Raw genomic sequence first — 18,872 nt, forward strand, 5'->3', positions numbered from 1 at the left:
CAAATAAACGAAAATAAGTTTTGTAAAATACTATAATTATCTCAACTCGATCGGATAACAGAAAAGCGCGTTGCACAGGCCTTCAAGTTTAACGTGCAAAACTACATAGGTACATATGTATGCACCTAAGCGCGGATCCGCCGCTGTTCAAAATGGTATTTATCTATCTATCTAATATTAATTTTTATCGTTGTATCCACTGATATGGAAATGATCCGGTGAAGGCCATATTCGATTACAATAGCTTTTAAAACCACTTTATCCGAGACTATCCGATCAATTTAACGGACACGTATAATAGAAAATTCGTAATCGAAATTATTAATCTTCCGAAAAAGGCAAGATTTCTACAAGAAGATCATCAAAGAACGTTTGTACATACATACATACTTACATACTTTCATATCTACGTATGCATGTAGTTTTACATGTAAAACTACACTACCAGTTGTTACACTACCTAATCGAGCTCAAATTTTACAGGTATTATTTTGGTTAAGTAATCGTATCGAAACCTCGTTTTCGTATCAACAGATTTAATAATAAAAATTAATCGTGGATAGGTAGATAAATTTTGTATACCATTTGCAGCAGTGCTCGACTCGTTGAATTTCAAAGCCCTCCGACGACACGTTTTCCTATCAACTGATTGATTTAATATTTTATAGCATGTTATTTATTCTTTTTTTTTTTTTTTTTTTTTTTTTTTTTACGTTTTCGAATTATTCTGGAAAATTTCTTCAAAAAAATTCGGAAAACAAATTTCGACGATTTATGGTCAAGGACTACATTAGTGTGTATTGTACAATGAATTGTACAAGTGGGTTGCGATACGACTCTACTTTAATTTTTAAGTTCTGTTATAATATTAGAAACGGCAACGGCGACGACGACTACGACTACAATTATAGCAAATTTCGCAGTATTATCTTAGAAAAGCGCATAGTTAAACTGTGATATTGTATGTGTGCACGTGCAGCGCAACATGCAGCTATATAGTAGGCGTCCACATTGCGATATAATTCTATCCCCAAGCCGACGATCGAGACCGAGGCCGAGAGCCGAAGCAAATCCGAGAACGAACGAGGATACTCGAACGTAGCCGAAGGGCCGCGTGGTGTTCCAAAAGAACTGCTGCACCCTCAGTCGTGACTCGATCGTCGCGGTGGTTGGATTTATCGATTAGGGAGTATCCGTTTGCTTAAAATTGTATTTTTTTTTCTTCGTTTGTACACATCCACACCGTCATCGTGTTGTTTTCGAAAATCAAAGCGTGTTCGTTAATAAAAATGGCAATTACCGCGGTAAGTGGGAATACTTTTCCTTCGAGGAACAGAAAAACGACGCGTAGCTTAACGGTCGGTCACGAAGCAATCGATTTTGGAAGAAACACCGTTGTTCGAAGAAACGGAACCGATGGACCGTATCCCGACTTTACACTATAGAAAAAGATGAGACGAATGGATGTGTAACGCAAGCTGTATTAGTCGCATCGAGCCAGTGGTCGTACGTGCATCGGCGGCAATGAGGACGCGCGGCTTGGATCGATCAAAAAATTAGAGTAGGAGTACTCGTTCCGAAAGAGGATGAAAGTGTGCTAGAAGAACGACATCGTCCAGTGCGTTGGTGGTGATTCCATCGTTTTCTTGTTCGTATTGATATGTGCGTGCGTGCGTGTCCGTGTGCGTTCGTCGTGCGCGTGCTTGTGTGCACGCGTGTATGAGGGTATTCGAGTACGCGTATACGCGCGTTTGCTGCGTTTGCTGCGTTTGCTGCGTTTGTTGCGTGTGCGTGCATGCGTGCGTGCGCGCGCGCGCACGGGGCTCGGCGATGTCAGAAGTTCGTCGTACGAAAGCAGTCATCGTCAGTTTTCTCCGATAAGAATGGGATTGGTGGTGATTGGCCGTCGGGCAGTGCATTGACGCTACGTTACTTCACGCTAGAATATACGCGAATACGTCGTGAAACGTGTACGTATACACACATACCTCCTCTACGTACACACAGTGGCACGTACGTGCTGCGTGCGCGTGGGTGGCTATGTATTGGGTATGATGTAGGTGTAGGTGCGCGTTTCTTGTACATACGTACGTGTAGTTTGTGGTAACGTGTAATGGCATGGAAATGAGGCGCTCGCGAGTGTCACCCCGAAAGATACGCCTCTCGCCTGGAAAGCTACTCTGTGCTCCAAACTCGAAAGGAGAATCCTCTCGCGAGTGGTCGCTCTTACCGGTTTAACCTCACCGACATCGTCGAGTGCATGTTTTGTGCGTCTTTCATTTCGTTAACCCTTATTTGGGCTTCGTTGGCAAGTTTTCACCAACTTCGACAACATGCGATAACATCAAATTTTCAATAATCGAAAAGGGTCTCGTTCGTGATTCACGACATCCCGGAATCTTTGGATAGCGGAAAGAAAAATGCGCAACGAGTGGCTAAGAAACTTGATCGCGATAGCAGTTTTCGCCCTTATGGTTCATGGTAAGTGCAACACTATTCCTTCGATTTTCCAAGATTCTTCTCTCGGTTAACGTTTAAAGATTTCCTCGGCGACTGTACTCTTTGTTTTCGCGTTTCTTCCACCATCATCGTCGTCATTATCATCATCATCATCATCATCATCATCATCATCATCATCATCATCATCATCGTCGTCGTCGTCGTCGTCGTCGTCGTCGTCGTCGTCGTCATCGTCGTCTCTATTCTTTCCTTCATCGTTGGAAGCATAATCGTTACGGACAGCTGACCGACACAAAGACAAAGAGACCAGCGATTACATTTCTTAACCGATCATGCTTTAGCACGACGCGTGGTTCAATATTTCTTTTACTTTCTATGAAGCGATTGATCACGAAAGAGACTTGACAGAGTATTTTCGAACGAGTACGATGAATCGATACGTTGAAAGTTCACCATAAACAAGTTCGCGTAGAGAAATTCGTATTTCTTCCTTTTTTTTTTACGACACCTGTCCCGCTTATAGACACGGACGAGTGGTAAATCGTTTTTTGTTCACGAGTTGAACTTGTCGATGCAACGTTAAAGATAAAAATTGAACGAATCCAGGACAACGATCTAGGCGCATAATATGTTTGAGAACAAAACCGATTGCATACTCCGAACGAAAGTTCCGAACAGAAGTAGCTATTTATCGACACCACTCGTACCGCGACTGACTCATCGCGTAAAAGAATAATAAAACCACTTACGCTTGTATGAATCCACACGGTTGTTTAAATCGATCGATCATTATTGGTCGTATCAAGAACGGCTTGCGATGTATGAGATCAATCGGTTTTTAACCTTTCGATACGGGACGATCGTACTGCGCAACGATTCCAGCGGCCGAGGCGTCAATCCGTCAATGCGTTCGCTACGGGCTCTGGCGTCAATCGGTCGCTACGAACGAATTCGGGACGACGATTATTCATAGATACGTACGGTCGTCTTCGGTCGTCGCGCGAACCGAAATGATCAATGCCACGATTTATCTAGACTAAGGGAAATAACGCTGGCAAATTCGTTCGTGTTTAAAGGAGATTGTCGTTTCTTGTTCTTCTTTAACTTGAACTTTGTTCGTGAATACGCGCGCGCGCGCGCGCGTGAAATCGAGAAGACGTACCAGACTCCCTCGTCAAACGAACTTACAACTTTTAAGGGTCTTGTACAAGTAAATATACCTTTCACTAATGAAAAAATATTATATTCTGCATTCTGATCATTTTCATTCCAAAGTGGTTTGCCTTAAACAATTCTATACACCGCAATTTGCAAACTAGTGGTAATAAGTAAATCTCTTAGCAAAACTCAACACATTTAACGGGGTTTTGTATCCTTTTCGATTTCCTTTAACCGAAATAAATTCAAAGAGGCGCTATCAAATATAATTTTGTCGCTCTTAAAACCGAAAACGCGGTAAAGAAGATATCGAGGAGCATTCAGATATGCCCTACTTGGTATTTCTTTTAAATTTCTCGATATTTTTCTCTAATAGTTGAATATTTTTCGTATCGGTTGAACGAAATTACCAATGAGATAAATTCCTTAAAAGATGTACGTATTGTGCGACGAATTCGTGCTCTTCTCGGTACCAAACTATCAGAGACAACAAATACGATCGAGTTGCTTCGTACGGTGTATGTAAACTAAGTAGGCGAAATGTACGCGAAATGAACGCGAAAAGCCACGGGATGTAGACGTCACTTGTATACTCGTAACTCGCACGTAACGTTATCTCTATATATTTTCTTCGCGTCTTTCGTCGATATGCACTATTCGAGTGAAACGATACGCGATCTACGTGAGATTCCACGACCGAAATTACTATATGTTCGCGAGCGACAAATTTAACGGGACCGAGTCAATCGAACTGTTCGAGTCGACGATTACTCGATACGTTTGTGTCCGTTGAGCACAGGGACGAGATAAAAACATGGATAAAAGTGAGAAGGGATGTGACGAGAAGAAAAGAAAGGTCGGTGCATGTATGCACGCGTGTATGCATGTATGTATGTACATAGTGCACATATTACGTTGACATTTCAAGTGAATGCAAACTTTGTGCAATTCGTACATACGTCTGATACATAATACGTAACAGTAGAACCAGTATAGGTAAATTTTTTTCCCCCCTCAAAGCCAGAGAGCCACGCGTCCTTCTAATCGGTAAGCGCGTATTTACTTATAAAACGTCCACGGGTGCGTTTTATCTCGTAAATTGTCTACGAGTCGATGGAACTTGTTACACACCTACAGCTAACGTACGGCTATCGAAAGAAATAATCGGATACGTTGGATAAACGACTGATCCGATATTTCCAAGTTTACCGTTGTTGAATCGATGATTCGTTTTATTACACGGATTTACCTCTGTAAAGATCTTTCGAACGAGCGTTAAAGATGTTAAAGATGCTTAAAGTTGCAGATTTCGATAGAAAGTAACGAATCGAGTAAGAGGAGTAAAATGTTTCTTTTGTAAGGGGAAAGAATTTCTTAATCGAAGTAAGCACGCACGACACCCACATGTGGACGGATCGATGTCGAATCGGGGTAAAGCGAAACGTTCGAGCTTGTGTTCGCGCGGTGTCACATAGTAAGTAATTCACGATGCGATTACCGACTTTATTCAGACGTATCTCCTTACCTAAACGTGGCCTTCGTTACTGGTAGCAATTACTGAAAACGGCTCTACAGAATGTTAGACAAGGCGAGAATCCGAATCAAGTACCAATTAAAGTAGTATATCGGTGATGTTTCTTACGTCGAGGTTACATCGACGACCGTCGTAAGTCGGCCCGTGGTACGGTACGGTAGAGACAAGAGGTACATCCTCGAATGGATGTCCGTGACGCATAAAATTGAAAATCGTAAACATTCGATCCTCTCGGGAGGATCGGTTCGAGTTGACTGTGCCCTGGAAAAAAAGGCACCATCGGGCGTTAGGCATTGGTTGGTCTATTTTCGTGGATGGAAAGTCTTGCGGAGGTAGCCGAGTTTAGCCGACGTTAAACGAAACTATTAGGTTATGTGCGATGCTGTGCAAGGAAGTGAGCCTACCGGTGAATCTTATAATTTACGATACGCGCGCTTTTTTCAACCGTTTTAGGTTAAATATTATAATTTTCGTTGCAAAACGAGCAACATCGGTGAGAGAAAAATGCATGCACATATTAAACTGAACTTTCTTTCACCGTGTTTCGGTAAAATTTCTTCGGAAATTCGACTGCAATTGTTCAAGGTATATCCATCCGGGGCATTGTCCCCTTGCCGTGGTCAGATGTATTTACATATTTCGTATTCAAGCCGTTAGATACTCCGTAGTGTGTTTTGGTGTCGATTTTGTTGTTTGCATTTTTCTCGGACGAACGGTGGACAATCTTAAACAGAATCGGTTGTACTCAAATTGTTCGATCGTCGATCGGTACACGAACAAAGACACGCAAAGTAACGTACGTATAACGGACGTATTCAACTTTACACGAGTAAAAGCAACAAAAAAAGGCAATTACTTTGAAAGAAGAACAAGTAATGTAAGAATCTTTGTACCGCTCGTTACGAAATACTTGTAACATTTTATTGGAGATTTATGTATGTATTTGTGTCGGTATTTGTTTGGCAGGTACTATTATTTTAACCTTTCCAAGTCGAATTAGGAGAAGTATCGTCAACAAAGGACTTTTAGAGTGACAGGACGAAGAATTTCTTTTGAAATTCGAAAGGCCTAATAGATTCTTCAGTTACAAAATTCGAAATCTGTACAAATTTTTACTTATTCCGCGATTAAGGTCTCTACACGTCTACACGTCTACACGTCTACACGTCTACACGTCTCGTGTGTGAAACTCACTTTCGTTGCAAAATTTGTTCCAACAATCGTTGCGTAAAAATCGTTTTGTAAAAAATGATACAAAATTTGAATTTTTCGTCTAGTTTTTGTTAGGGAAGATGGCAATAAGCATGAAAATGTTACAGGACAATTCGAGGAATGATACATTTTTAATTTAACACGTAGGAGTGCTTTACGGTTAAAACGATGGTGTCTATCATAATGATAAAAGTTATACGAGAAGAAGAAAAAATAAAAACTGCTGTCAAATTCCATAGCTTTTGTCACTGATTTTTCTCCTCTTTTGTTGAAAAACGCAACCGCGATGATGGTACGCTGTGGCGTATGGTATCGTACCATACCGACATCGCGCAGTGCTGTGCGCGGCACTCGCAGGGGAGAAACTGGACGATCGATAGCCTCGGTTCGCAAGACAATTTCTCCCGAGCTCGGAAAGGGCGGGGAGGGGAGCGAGCGAACGAGCAAGCGAGAGAGAGAGAGAGAGAGAGAGAGAGAGAGAGAGAGAGAGAGAGAGAGAGAGAGAGAGAGAGAGAGAGAGAGAGAGAGAGAGAGAGAGAGAGAGAGAGAGAGAGACAGACAGAGAACCAAGTAAGGATTCCTCTGTTGAGTACCGCTATTTTTGGTCAAAGTGTAGCAAGAGGAAAAGGAGGAAAACGAATAAAAGTAAACGAAAAAAATTTGTCGAAACAGCAATAAAAAAAGGATCATCGATGCCCTGCGATTTACACTAAACCGCCCTAGCTCGATACGTTATCTTTTTATTTTATTTTTTTTATACAAGTTTGGACAGCCCTGCGCGGAAAGAACTCCAGTAGGGTGTGTCGGTCGAACCCTCTTCGAGGGTTCTGTGCGTCTTAGGTTTCCCCCACGTCTCAAGGAATTCAATGGTTATTCCCGTTTCGTCTTCTACCTTCCCCCCTTACAGGAATATCCTTCTTGGGGATAGAATGTAATGAAACTGTTCCTTTCTCCGTGCCCGCCCTCCCCACCACTCCCCTCCGCTCCCCTTTCCCCCCTCTCCTATACGGAAACTTCTCCCTCTACGCCTCACCTCGTTTTCCAGTCGCGATCTACCTATCTTGCATATGTAACGTATACTTTACGGTAGAAACTACTATTTGGGCACGTTTGTCTTCGTGTACGCGTAAACAAACAATGTTAAGAGTATACATTGTACAATAGTTCGATGGTCGTAAATATTATCGATTTGTTTCAAAATATATAGAAGAAATTCGTTTCTATGGCTATAAATATTGTAGAAACGAATAGAACGTAGGGAAATTGAGCAGACGCAAAAAAAAAACGAAAAGAGGGAGGATTCATCCAAGTGCCAAGATTGCGCGGAAAATTTCTACGTCATGGTTCTTGGTTGGGTTTGAAAGTTGTAGTTGGTCCTTGTCGCATACTCAAATTATGAAATATTTACCCTCAGTACGTATAGACGCAATCAGTTTGCACGATTATACAAATGATCGCTTTAATCGATTAAAAAATAAATGTTAACGATAAAGCTACTTTTTCGAAGTCACGGAGTGAAAATGCTAGTCCACGGTGCAGTAATGGCTTTAGAATAGGACGATTCTCGCGACGGTTTGCCGTGGTATGCTTTTGGAGACTCGCCAAATGCAGTTTGGTAGTTCGTAATATGTACTCCTGAAGTTGTACTCTCTTCTCCTTGGTTGTTCTTTCTCATTCGTCTTTGATTCCTTCGATCTTTGAAAACATTCTTAAATCGTTGAAATAGATACCTACGTATTCCTTTCGACTTTCATAGTCCGTGTTTTCTTCTTTCGAATTGTTTTTTTCTTATAAACGATTGTCCGTTTTTTCATGGTCATCGTACGCAGAAAAATTACGAAGAATTCTTGTTAAAGGATTTAACTCGGCTCGTTTCGAACCGTACCATATTTTACATTAGTTTTTATAATGGATACTATTCGTTGTATCGGATCATTATTGGATTCATATAGCGAGTCGTCCGACCGTTGAGCAAAGATTTTGGAAAGTGTAGCGAATGAAAACGGTTGTGAACGAGAGCTGGGCGAGAAGGAAAAATGCATTAACGAAGCAGCGATGAGCGAAGTAGAGAAGAAGAAAGGATGGTAAAAGAGAGCAAGGAAGGTATACGCGATTTAGGGAAGCGAAAGAAAGGAGGAAAAAAGGAGGAAGGAGAAAACGGCAGAGTTGGTAGAGCCACTAAGGGCAGCGGAACCAGCAGAACTATATAACAGAACCGAAGCAACAGCGGCAAATCAATACTCGCGTCGCAGTCGCGAAGCCGTATGCCAAGTCATCGTGCATTCGAGCGCTCTACGCTTCTTTAATCTCTGTGTATTATCTTTACGTTCTAATCGCTCTTTCCGAAATTAACGGTCCGTCTTTCAAAGACACAATATCGTTCCAGGTAACAGGGTGTCACCAATATCGTTCCAATATAGGGTGTCACCGAGCATTGGAATTGCAAATCCACTTATTATTTTCGGGGGGGGGGGATTACAAATTTCCTTCGAGAGCGCACAGATTAGGTTAAAAAGTAAAATTTACCTCAAAGTATGCGTAGAAAATCCAAGATTTTGTAATTACGCAGTCGTCTTTCTCTTTCTTCTTGACTTTCAAGGAAGAGAGGTACCGTAATTAAGACAGATTTCGAGAAAACTTTTTTCGCGGAAAAACACGTTTCGAGCCTCGCTTGTCGCGTTTGTACATTAAAACAGCAAATTGATTTGCTTTTGCTCTTTTTTTCATTTCTTTTCTTCGAACGAATCTATAGTTTCTATCTCTTTTTTCTAGGAAGGGAAATCGAGAGGGTGTAACGATAAAAATACAACGTTGAGTACACGTATTTAGTGTTGCGTTTGGAAAACGGAGAACTAAAAACTTACAGGCCACGTGCTGGTTGCCTTTGCTACGTAGATGTGGCTGGCTCAACTTACGGCCGTACGATTTCGCGCGAATTGGTAATCGCTACCGAAAACGTGCGTCGACGGTTGCGATCGCCAGTTCCTTCGAACTCTCTCCCACTAGAACCGGTAAATCAGATGATTGCGACGAAGATAGAAATGCTGCACGATGTTTAACAAACATGTTTTATTTACAACTATTTTCAATACAATATACCGTATTGTGGCTGTATCGTCTTTGCGCAGACTTTTCGTTTACACACGGCAAAACACACGGAGACTCTGCTGAAAAACGAAGATAAAAGATTAGAAGCTGGCTTTTGTCGTATCAGTTGCTGCGTCGAATCAAACATTTCTTTCTATAGATCTTCTTCGTATCGCGAATAAACAATGTTTGGATATCTTGTAAAAGTTCAAATTTTCTTATTTTCTAAACTTTTTAACTATTCCATTTATTTCTATCGAATTAAAAATATCGAAAGAACGTGTTGTAAATTTGAATTAAGCAATTTCGGTGCTTGACTTTTCATTCGGCACAAGTACTATTAATAATTGTATAATAAATGAAATAATCGTACAAGTTTTCTCGCGTTGTTGTAAATTTGTTAAAAAGGCAAGTTTCTGTTTGGTTAGAAATACTTTTTCGTATCGTTGTCGTCACATTTTTTGTTCAACTCCATCGGTCCGGTAGCATCCGATGATCGCGTCTGAACGAAGATCCGGCTATCGTAAATATCGCTTAGAGCTGGCGAAACACAGATAAGTAGAGTGTTTAATGAAAAGTGGAACAGAATTGAAAGGAGGAAGTTTAATGAGAGAACGAAGGAGGCCGAAATGCAAGAATGAACGAGCGAAGAAACGGAGAGGTGGTGGATATGATGGAATACAAAAGGAACGAGAGTGACAACGAGTTGGCAAAGCTGGTTGCCGGGATAGCTTGATTCGGAGGAGGTTAGAACTGAAATGAAACGAGATGCCTCGGGCCTACCGAGCCCAAGAACTGCGCGTTCGTCCGCGGTTGCTCGCTCGCTCGCTCGCTCGCTCGCCCGCCCGCCCGCCTGCCAGCCCTCCAGCCCGCCAGCCCGCCAGCCCGCCAGCCCGCCAGCCCGCCACTCTGTTCAACGGCGAAATATGAAAACTCCGGAGGCGATTTTAATTTAGCCACAGCGTCTATTGTTTCCGAGTGCTGAGCCGGGAGCACAAAAGAAAAATGCACGGATCTGTGCGCGCGCGCAGTTTTGTGTATGTCTACTAAACGAAGGCTCGCGAAAGATATTTAGAGGATACGTAAAACATTAAATAGAGACATCCGTTGAACGAAAAGGGCCATTGTGTGGAAATGAAAATGATTATTTTTATTGCGGTCTCTTCCGCGTTTATGGGGCATCGGAGACCTTTCGATTCGACGTAATACGAAGGAAAACTGTATCGAAGATATTCCAATGTTTGTCACGGATCTTGTTAATCGTTCGTTTCGCTGGAAACAACGTTGCGCTTTAGACGCAGACATTCCAGATTTTTCGTATATTGTAAATGTACTGTTTAACTCGTAGTTGCGTCTTCGATGTTGATCGAACGAAGCAGCAAGCCGTATGTAATTTGGTCAAAATGTGAAGAGCGGACGCGCACTTGCATATATATACTTGCTGCCCATTCTCGCGTTCGTGTTACGCTTCCGTGCGTTCTCTCTCTCTTTCTCTCTCATTCGTGCGTGCACGCATGTATGTACACATTTATAGAAACTTGGAGGAAAGACGAAAACTAGGTACGAAGCAAAACACCAGGGGTACGCGTATCCCTTTGAAATCGTAAACAGGGATCGTTCGTAGACACGTCTCGGTTATCGATAATTTATTTGTAACTCGGTTGTCTAAATACAATACCCGATATATGCTTTCATCTTTAGCTATTGAATCCCAATAATCTGCGACCATGAAAAAGTTCTTCCTAACGTTACAATATGTTCAAGCTTGAAAGTTGTATTGTGTACAACTCGCCAATATCTCGTTTTTGACTATTCTCCTTTCCTTTTGCAATCTTGTTTCGCGTTATCGAGCATATTTCAACGACTCAACTTTCGAATGACTCAACGATAAAAAGTAGCGGTTTGCGAACGATCGAAAGACAGTCGAGGAAGGGAATTCCACATTCGGCAGGAAGATACGAACGCGCGCTTCGGAATTCAAGTAAACGTTCTTACGGATGCGCAACATTTCTCGAGTGCTTTTGCTTCGGACGTTCGAGTCCGAGTAGGATTTGCAGACTGCGCGAAGCGATCGTAGACAACCGTGGTTTATCGGTCGTACCTACACGTTCCATTCCAGAATCCCCATAGCTATATCGAGATAGTTGAAATACCTTAGTCCGAGCACGAAGACTGAAGCTGTTACGTCAGCGCGTCTATCTTCGTCGTATAGTCGGCGATCTAGAGTGACTATGTAGCACAGCGTACAATTGTGACGTACAATATCTGCAGGTACGTTGTAGCTACGTCGGATGCAAGTAGAACTCGAAACCGGAAGTACGTAACGTAGACGAAATTACCGAGAGACACTTGTTTTCGGTAAATACGATGAAAAGTAAAATCCTACCTACCTACCTAGCTACCTACCTACGTACGCCCGCCCGCCCGCGTACCTATGTATCTATAATATATAAGTTGTTAGCAGTTTTTCCGGTGGTTTTGATCGTACTCGAGATGCGAATCACTTGGAATTCTTTTTTCAGGGCAATTGAGATTACCGCGCATAACGGAACATCCGTCGGATATTATTGTGGCGAAGAACGAACCGGTAACGTTGAATTGCAAGGCGGAAGGTAAACCCCAACCAGTGATCGAGTGGTACAAGGACGGTGAACTGGTTCAAACGTCACCGGGAGATGCAAAATCCCATCGTGTTCTTCTTCCTACGGGGTCTCTTTTCTTCTTAAGGGTAATGCACGGGAAAAAGGAACAAGATGGCGGGGTTTACAGGTGCGTTGCGAGGAATCAAGCTGGCTTCGTTCTGAGTCGGAACGCTACCCTGACTGTTGCAGGTAAGCCAAACTTACTCTTTTATTTCGCACAATTTCAGTGGCTACAGTTTTCCACGAGTTAATGTCTCACGAGTGCGCGAACAACGCGAACGACGCGAACGACTCAAAGTTTTCTAGTATACACATGTACGTTCGTCTTACGATATGTGTCACGTTCACGTGTATCGCAAAAGAAAGAACAAGTCCGATAACTTTTGATTTATACGAAATGGAAAACGAGTGAACCACGTTTGGACAAACGGAGCCTGTTCGGACGGAGCCGAGTTTGTTTAGGGTCGATCGATATTCTCGCTGGCTGAGGAGAAGTGAAAAGGGAGAGGAGGAGATGGCAACTCTTCTACATTGAGCATACCTACCTACGCATCCCTTCTTATCGATACGTTCCAATTTCGATTCCGATTCCGATTCCGATTACGATTACGATTACGATTACGATTACGATTACGATTACGATTACGATCCCGATTTCGATTCAGAATCGAGTGCTGAAAAAATCTGAAAAAATAGCATGCGTTCTCTTCTGCTATAAACTTGTCGCAAATTATGAAATTGAACAGTTACGATAGTTATCGCGCGGTACATGGAGATATAAAAATAATTAATAAATTGCTTTCGCCTATATGCGCGTCAATATAAGATTATTACAAAAGGGACGATTAATGAATTACGGATAATACGGATTCTTAGTATCAAGAATACGCAAAGCTTTTGATACAACGTCGAATGAAATTTAATCGCGCGAGTGTGTGCGCGCCTAAATGACACCTGTATCTTTGCAGTCGTGGTTATATTCACGGTAAACACGTGCATCGACAATCATAGTCGGGAATGGATGTTTCGTTAAAAATTATACTTTGTCGTATTTTTATCGACGTAGGTGTACGGTTGATCGATAGAAACGAATTGTAAACCGTTTTAGAATTTTATTTCACGTACTATATACGCAATACAGATACGATCGCTAGTATTCGAATGAAAAACGAAAGTCGTGCAAAAAGATAAGAATGTCGTACACGGCAAACTATTTGGGTATTAGTTACCGCAAATGAATCTGGAGACGATTGCATCTCGTTATTGTTTTTTACGTCTTCCAAAATTATCGTTATCGTGGATTATATTATACGTACACATTGTGTACTCGTAAATCGTATCCCGTTGAAATTTGGTAAAAAGATGTTGTCGAAAATTTCGATTACGAATTATTACGGCCCGATGATTGTTGAAAACGTCATGGCAGAGATGCTCGTTTATTTAACGTGTAATTTTTTTCGCTAATAAGCCAAATAAAATAAAGTAAACAATATTTTCTGCGAGCCACGTTTTGGTCAATGATAAAGATAAAAAAAATAGATCGGTTCAACGAAATACTAACATTATTTAAAGGGCAATGTACAATGCCGTGCAAAACTCTTCGACCAGATAGATTTTTCATTTCATGACACGGCAAAGACCACGATAGGTTGATCGATTACGTTACCTTGACCATTTCCAATGTACATATACCTAGGCGACGAGGAATAGAAAGCTTTAGGTTTTTAAACGTAATTCCAGATATTTTGACAGTCGAAGAGATTTTATTGCGCATTTATCCTGTCACATTTGGAGTGCTTATCGTTTGTATATTTGGAACCCCTGTTGTAACGAATATAGCATTCTTTTAGAAAAGATAGAGTGCCCAAAGCGAATGTTTGATTCTTACGGTTATTTGTAATTCTCTAAATCTAAGTACTTTAAAAAGGTGCAGTACGTTCCGTGAAATTATCGTTTGCGTTCAAATAATCGTTTTATCCACAAATTCTATACCGATTAATCTTTACACTCCAACCGCAATGTTGAGAATATAGTAGACTTTGATTGCACTATAAACTGAGAACCATTTATAGCAAATCCAATTGTACAAGTACACGTATATACGAAAACGTAAACTCTCACCGTGATAAGTTCAACTTTTTAGGTGAATTTTTGTTCTGCTTCAATCGTTATCTATACGTTATATATAATACGCGTATTTATTAATGTATGTATGCCGTTACCATTCATGAGTCATTGCGCGTACATGTAATGTCTATCCGTTAATAAAATAAATAGATAAATATCGTAAAGTACACGAGAAACATACGATTACGAATTTGTGGCAACAATTCTTAAATATAACTGTGAGATATTTTTATATTTATTTAGATAAAATAATTCGTTCGTTAAATTTTGGAGTCGAGAATACTGAATTTGTAACTGCATATACGGTGTGTACACGCACACGTGTATATAAAGACGACCTATATTATACGCATATGCACAAAATCTATAAATAGCTACGCTAGCTGACACAGTGTCAACGTGTAACCAAGTATGATACAAACTTACGAATAAAAAGTTCGCGATGAAAAACTTTGCATCGCTTTAAACTCTATCTCTCTTTTTATTCTCTATCGAATTCGTTACTCGTTACATAATAATTTTTATCTTTTTGATTTTTGAGCGGAAAGTATCGCTTCCAATATCATTCGAAACGAAGTGACCAATTCCACTTTACAATACGCGCTGAAAAATTTTGCAACGCACAAATAAACGTGTACAGGAAATTTTTGGTAATCTTTTATCAGTGGCTCTAATTGGACGAAATATAAGAACTCTATACTTACATACCGGTATAACAATGGGCATGGACTCGAACGGAATTTTCGAAGAACGTAGATATACGAAAAATCGGTAAGAAAAGCAAAAGCTCGATGTTCCGCAACGACGGAAAAAGAAGAAGAAACCGTGGAAACGAAACGAACCGAAAGAACATTGCTCCGAATTTTGCCGCCTATCCGCGCGACTTACGCGTGCGCGCGAACACACGGCTATCCTACACCTACATGCATCTGTGGTATGTACGAGGAAGAGTGAGACGGGAAAGGGGAGGAGAAGGAGAATAGAAATCGATACGGAGCTGTATCTACGCGGAGCGTATGCTTGGCCAACATGGTGCTGTGTTGCGCGACGCGATGCAGGATAGTTTGCCACGATCTCTATAACGCGAATGTGTCTGCCCGAAGCTATATCTACACGCATTCGTTAATACGCAATTTTTTAGTACAACGATCGTTTGCGATTACTTTATTATCGCTGCTCGAGAAATCGAAATATCGACTCGAGCGATAACCGCTTTCCGTCGTTTCTGCGACATTTGTAAATGGACCATGTTTTCGTTGCGTTTCTAACATACTTTTACCATATCATCGAACCTCGAACTCTCGCAGAGCGAGCGACATTTACTTCGCGTCGCGTTTCATACTTTTTATCGCATTGTGTGCACTTAAGAGAAGTATGATATTTACTTAACCAGGGTTAGCTCGTGTGTGCATATACGTAGATACGTATGATTACATCCTCTGTATAATTATTTTTCTGTTTATCAAATTACATTTCTCCCCCCCCCCCCCCCCCATGGTCCTTTCGTTAATACGAAAGATCGAGATGCAACGAGTAACGAATATCGCGTTTCGATGGTACTTTCTGAAAAGTATCTAAACGTATTTTATTTTCTACGCGTATTTTTGCTTATCGTTCTTGTTACACAGTGCCGTCGTCGGCCTTCTCTATTCGGTTAATGTTCGTCGTTTGTACCGTGATCGACTCATCGGTAAAGATGGCGATAGCAATGGCGGTAGGCACAAACGACAGTTATGGCCGACTATGTATGAATAAGGCTTTGTGCCGCGAGCACGCCGTTCGACCAACTTGTACCGAAATAACCTCGTTCGGAATAAAAAGAAAAAAAAAAAGGAAAGAAAAAAATTTGAAAAGAGAAAGAAGGAAAATGAAAAGAAAAGAAACACAGAGATGATCGTAACCGAAAAACAGAAAGAAAGCAAGAATATCGGACACGAAACCCGAAAGAAAGAAAAAACACAGTGACGACGGTCCAAGTAGTTGTAAACAGAAGGACGTTGCGAACCGATCATTCGACAAATACGTTCCAAATGCAAAATTCGTTCGTTTGTAAATCGAATCTGGATCGATCCAGCTATGTAATTTTCCTCGAACTATCACAGGATAAATTCGACTCGACGCGCACATTGGATCGGTTCGACAAATTCGAGTTGCTCGAATACCGTTTCTCTTCCCCTGTTTCTCTTTCCTTCGATTCTCGCCTCTGCGAAATAACACCTATCCATCGTTTACTTTGAACCCTCAGCTATCCGGGAGCCCATTCGGGTCCCTCGTTCGCTCCATCCACCGCGTATCGATTAGCCGGACGGCATAGTACCGCTGGGCTGTGCCAGGGTTACTTCGCATGGCTTTTAGGGGAAAAGAGAGGAAGAAAATGAGAGCCTGAGGGTTAGACGAGCTAAGGGAGCGAGGGACGTGTAGAGCGACACAGTTACAGAGTGCGAGAGAGAACGCGAAGGCGTTATAGCTTTTAATCCCAATGGAGGAGAAGGAGAAGGAAGAGAACGACGACGACGACGACGACGACGACGACGACGACGACGACGCTCTATATCGATGGATTCGTTGATACGAAGTGCGGACACGATAAACGTTTCCACTTATTCGCATCCGACAAAGTCCAACAGTCAACGGATAGTCGTTTTGCGCTTTCGGCGTGTGTGTATATAGGACACACGGTTGATTCGAGTTACCAAGGAGAATAGAAGGATATCTACTTTGACCTATGACACTCTCTTCCTGTACCACGAGTATAGCTATTTTTTTTTTCTTAATTTTCGACCGTTTTCTCTCTCCGTTGGCACCAATGTATTTATTTTACCGAGCGGTCAATTTCCCTTCAATCGTAGTATTTCTCTTCCACTCGGTATGCGAATTTACGTATTATTGAAATCATCGGTATCGAATTGAAATATATCGATATTCTTTTGTCTTGTAAACGATCAATCAATGGTACAAGTACTTTCTCCTGTATTATCTATCGTTCTTTTTTTCGTTTAACTATTTCGAAGACACAGTAGGCAGTATCTAGCGGTGTAGTTGTGAGAATCGTGCAAGAAAGAATTGTCGCGTTATCAATTTTCAGTTAGATTCGTATATTTCAAATTCCAAGTTTACCGCAACCACTCACAATCGACGACACGCTTACTATGCGAAGATGTCGTTATTGCGCAAGTAGGATTTTTTATGTTCAATGGATCGTCGATAACGATAACCCACACGGATGCGAGTTTTCTGAAACTACAAATAACGGCAAATATAATTTCGACAATCTTGATGGTCAATTGTGGGCAAGGATAGACGTACGAATTCTTAGGGGAGCAACCAAGGGGAAAAATTCTGAATCGGAGCAAGATGACAGATTGTTATTAGTTTTCGAAAGATTATGTTTCCGAATAACATTTCAATAGAGAAAAGAGTAATACTATCATATTACTATTTAGCAATTCTTACACTAACCAGTACCTAGTACGTATTCAATATTTAATCGACTACTTATTTATAGCTTACGAGAAGATTCAAACACCCTTTGTTCCCATTAAGTGCAAAAGAACGAGACCTTTTCACACGGTACATACATATCTACCTACCGCAACCCAACTTCCGTTCCCATTCTTCCGCGAAGAAACATGCGACGTAACGGAAAATATACATACTCCAAGAATACAACTAAAGTTGTACGACCGTACAGATTGTACAGAAAATAGAATGCACGTACGAAGAAATTTATTTAATTTACCTACTTTCCCTGCACGCAACTCTATACACGACGTCGAAAAGCACACAGATATAACTTTAAGGATGAATTTCGTACACAAAAATAATAACACAAATTCGTAAAAAAATTCGTTCGATTCAATCTTGTTTACGAATTAGAGGCATTTCTTTCCCGGTAGAAACTGACGGTAAGCTGGCATAATCGATTTCACTCGACTATTTACTATATTATCAACGCATTATAGTTTGTGCGTAAACTTGCCCGTCCAACGACTGTTTCTACAATACTATATATACTTTCGTAATACACTCGATGGTTCGCTCGTGTAGGTATATTTTCTGAATACGAAAGCGTTTTCGCGCGTTCTAGTATCGTACGGCACGGTGCATACTATATTTCATCGAGAAAAACAGATTCGATCGAAATATCGTCAATTATTTTTGTTCATACATTTACATCGAATTTTAGTCGCGACAAAACACAAACAAAAAAACGATTTTTATCCTTGGTTATTAAAGATACCTAAGCAGGTGCATTAATGTTTTACCAAGGGTCAAAGCTCCAAGCTCCAAGTATTTACACACCAAAGAGGCAAATACCTTGACGTAAAATAGATAATTTCAAGACGATGCACAACTTTTGCGTACCCGATCATTGAAACATTGATAGGGTTGCTATATCGATGTAAAAACTTTATTTATATCCGTGTTTAATGGAATGAAAATTTCGAAAGTCGATCGGTAGTAGTTTATTCCATTCGAAGCGAAACTCTTTTTGCGAGTCTGACCGTTGCGTGTCGTAAGGAGCAAATGCTGTCGAAACAACGGCTCCATTCAGTCCCAATGGTGTAGTAGGTATTTCCGGCGTGGACAGCTAAGTTTGCAAAGCATAGTCCGAGGGTCGCGGCGCATACAAACGTTTATCGCAAGATGCA

At 41.2% G+C, this 18,872-nt stretch overlaps 1 protein-coding gene and 1 long non-coding RNA gene across 2 annotated transcripts in view; one reads left to right on the forward strand and one right to left on the reverse strand.

Moving 5' to 3' along the window:
* The first annotated feature begins 1,096 nt into the window (after positions 1-1,096).
* LOC143144997 (roundabout homolog 2) overlaps positions 1,097-18,872 on the forward strand; it is a 30,953-nt gene continuing 13,177 nt past the window's right edge. Inside the window, exons 1-2 of the mRNA XM_076307946.1 lie at positions 1,097-2,481; positions 11,974-12,282. Coding sequence (XP_076164061.1) covers positions 2,421-2,481; positions 11,974-12,282 — 370 coding nt within the window. The 5' untranslated portion in view covers positions 1,097-2,420. The remainder of the gene's footprint in view (positions 2,482-11,973; positions 12,283-18,872) is intronic.
* Positions 2,494-5,354, reverse strand: LOC143145000 (uncharacterized). The gene is made up of 3 exons (XR_012991572.1): positions 5,144-5,354; positions 3,210-3,399; positions 2,494-2,742 (listed from the first exon to the last, which is right to left on the reverse strand). It is a non-coding gene; the product is annotated as an uncharacterized LOC143145000 (long non-coding RNA).

The sequence above is a fragment of the Ptiloglossa arizonensis genome, chromosome 3 (assembly GCF_051014685.1).
Source record: "Ptiloglossa arizonensis isolate GNS036 chromosome 3, iyPtiAriz1_principal, whole genome shotgun sequence".
Lineage (NCBI taxonomy): Eukaryota > Metazoa > Arthropoda > Insecta > Hymenoptera > Colletidae > Ptiloglossa > Ptiloglossa arizonensis.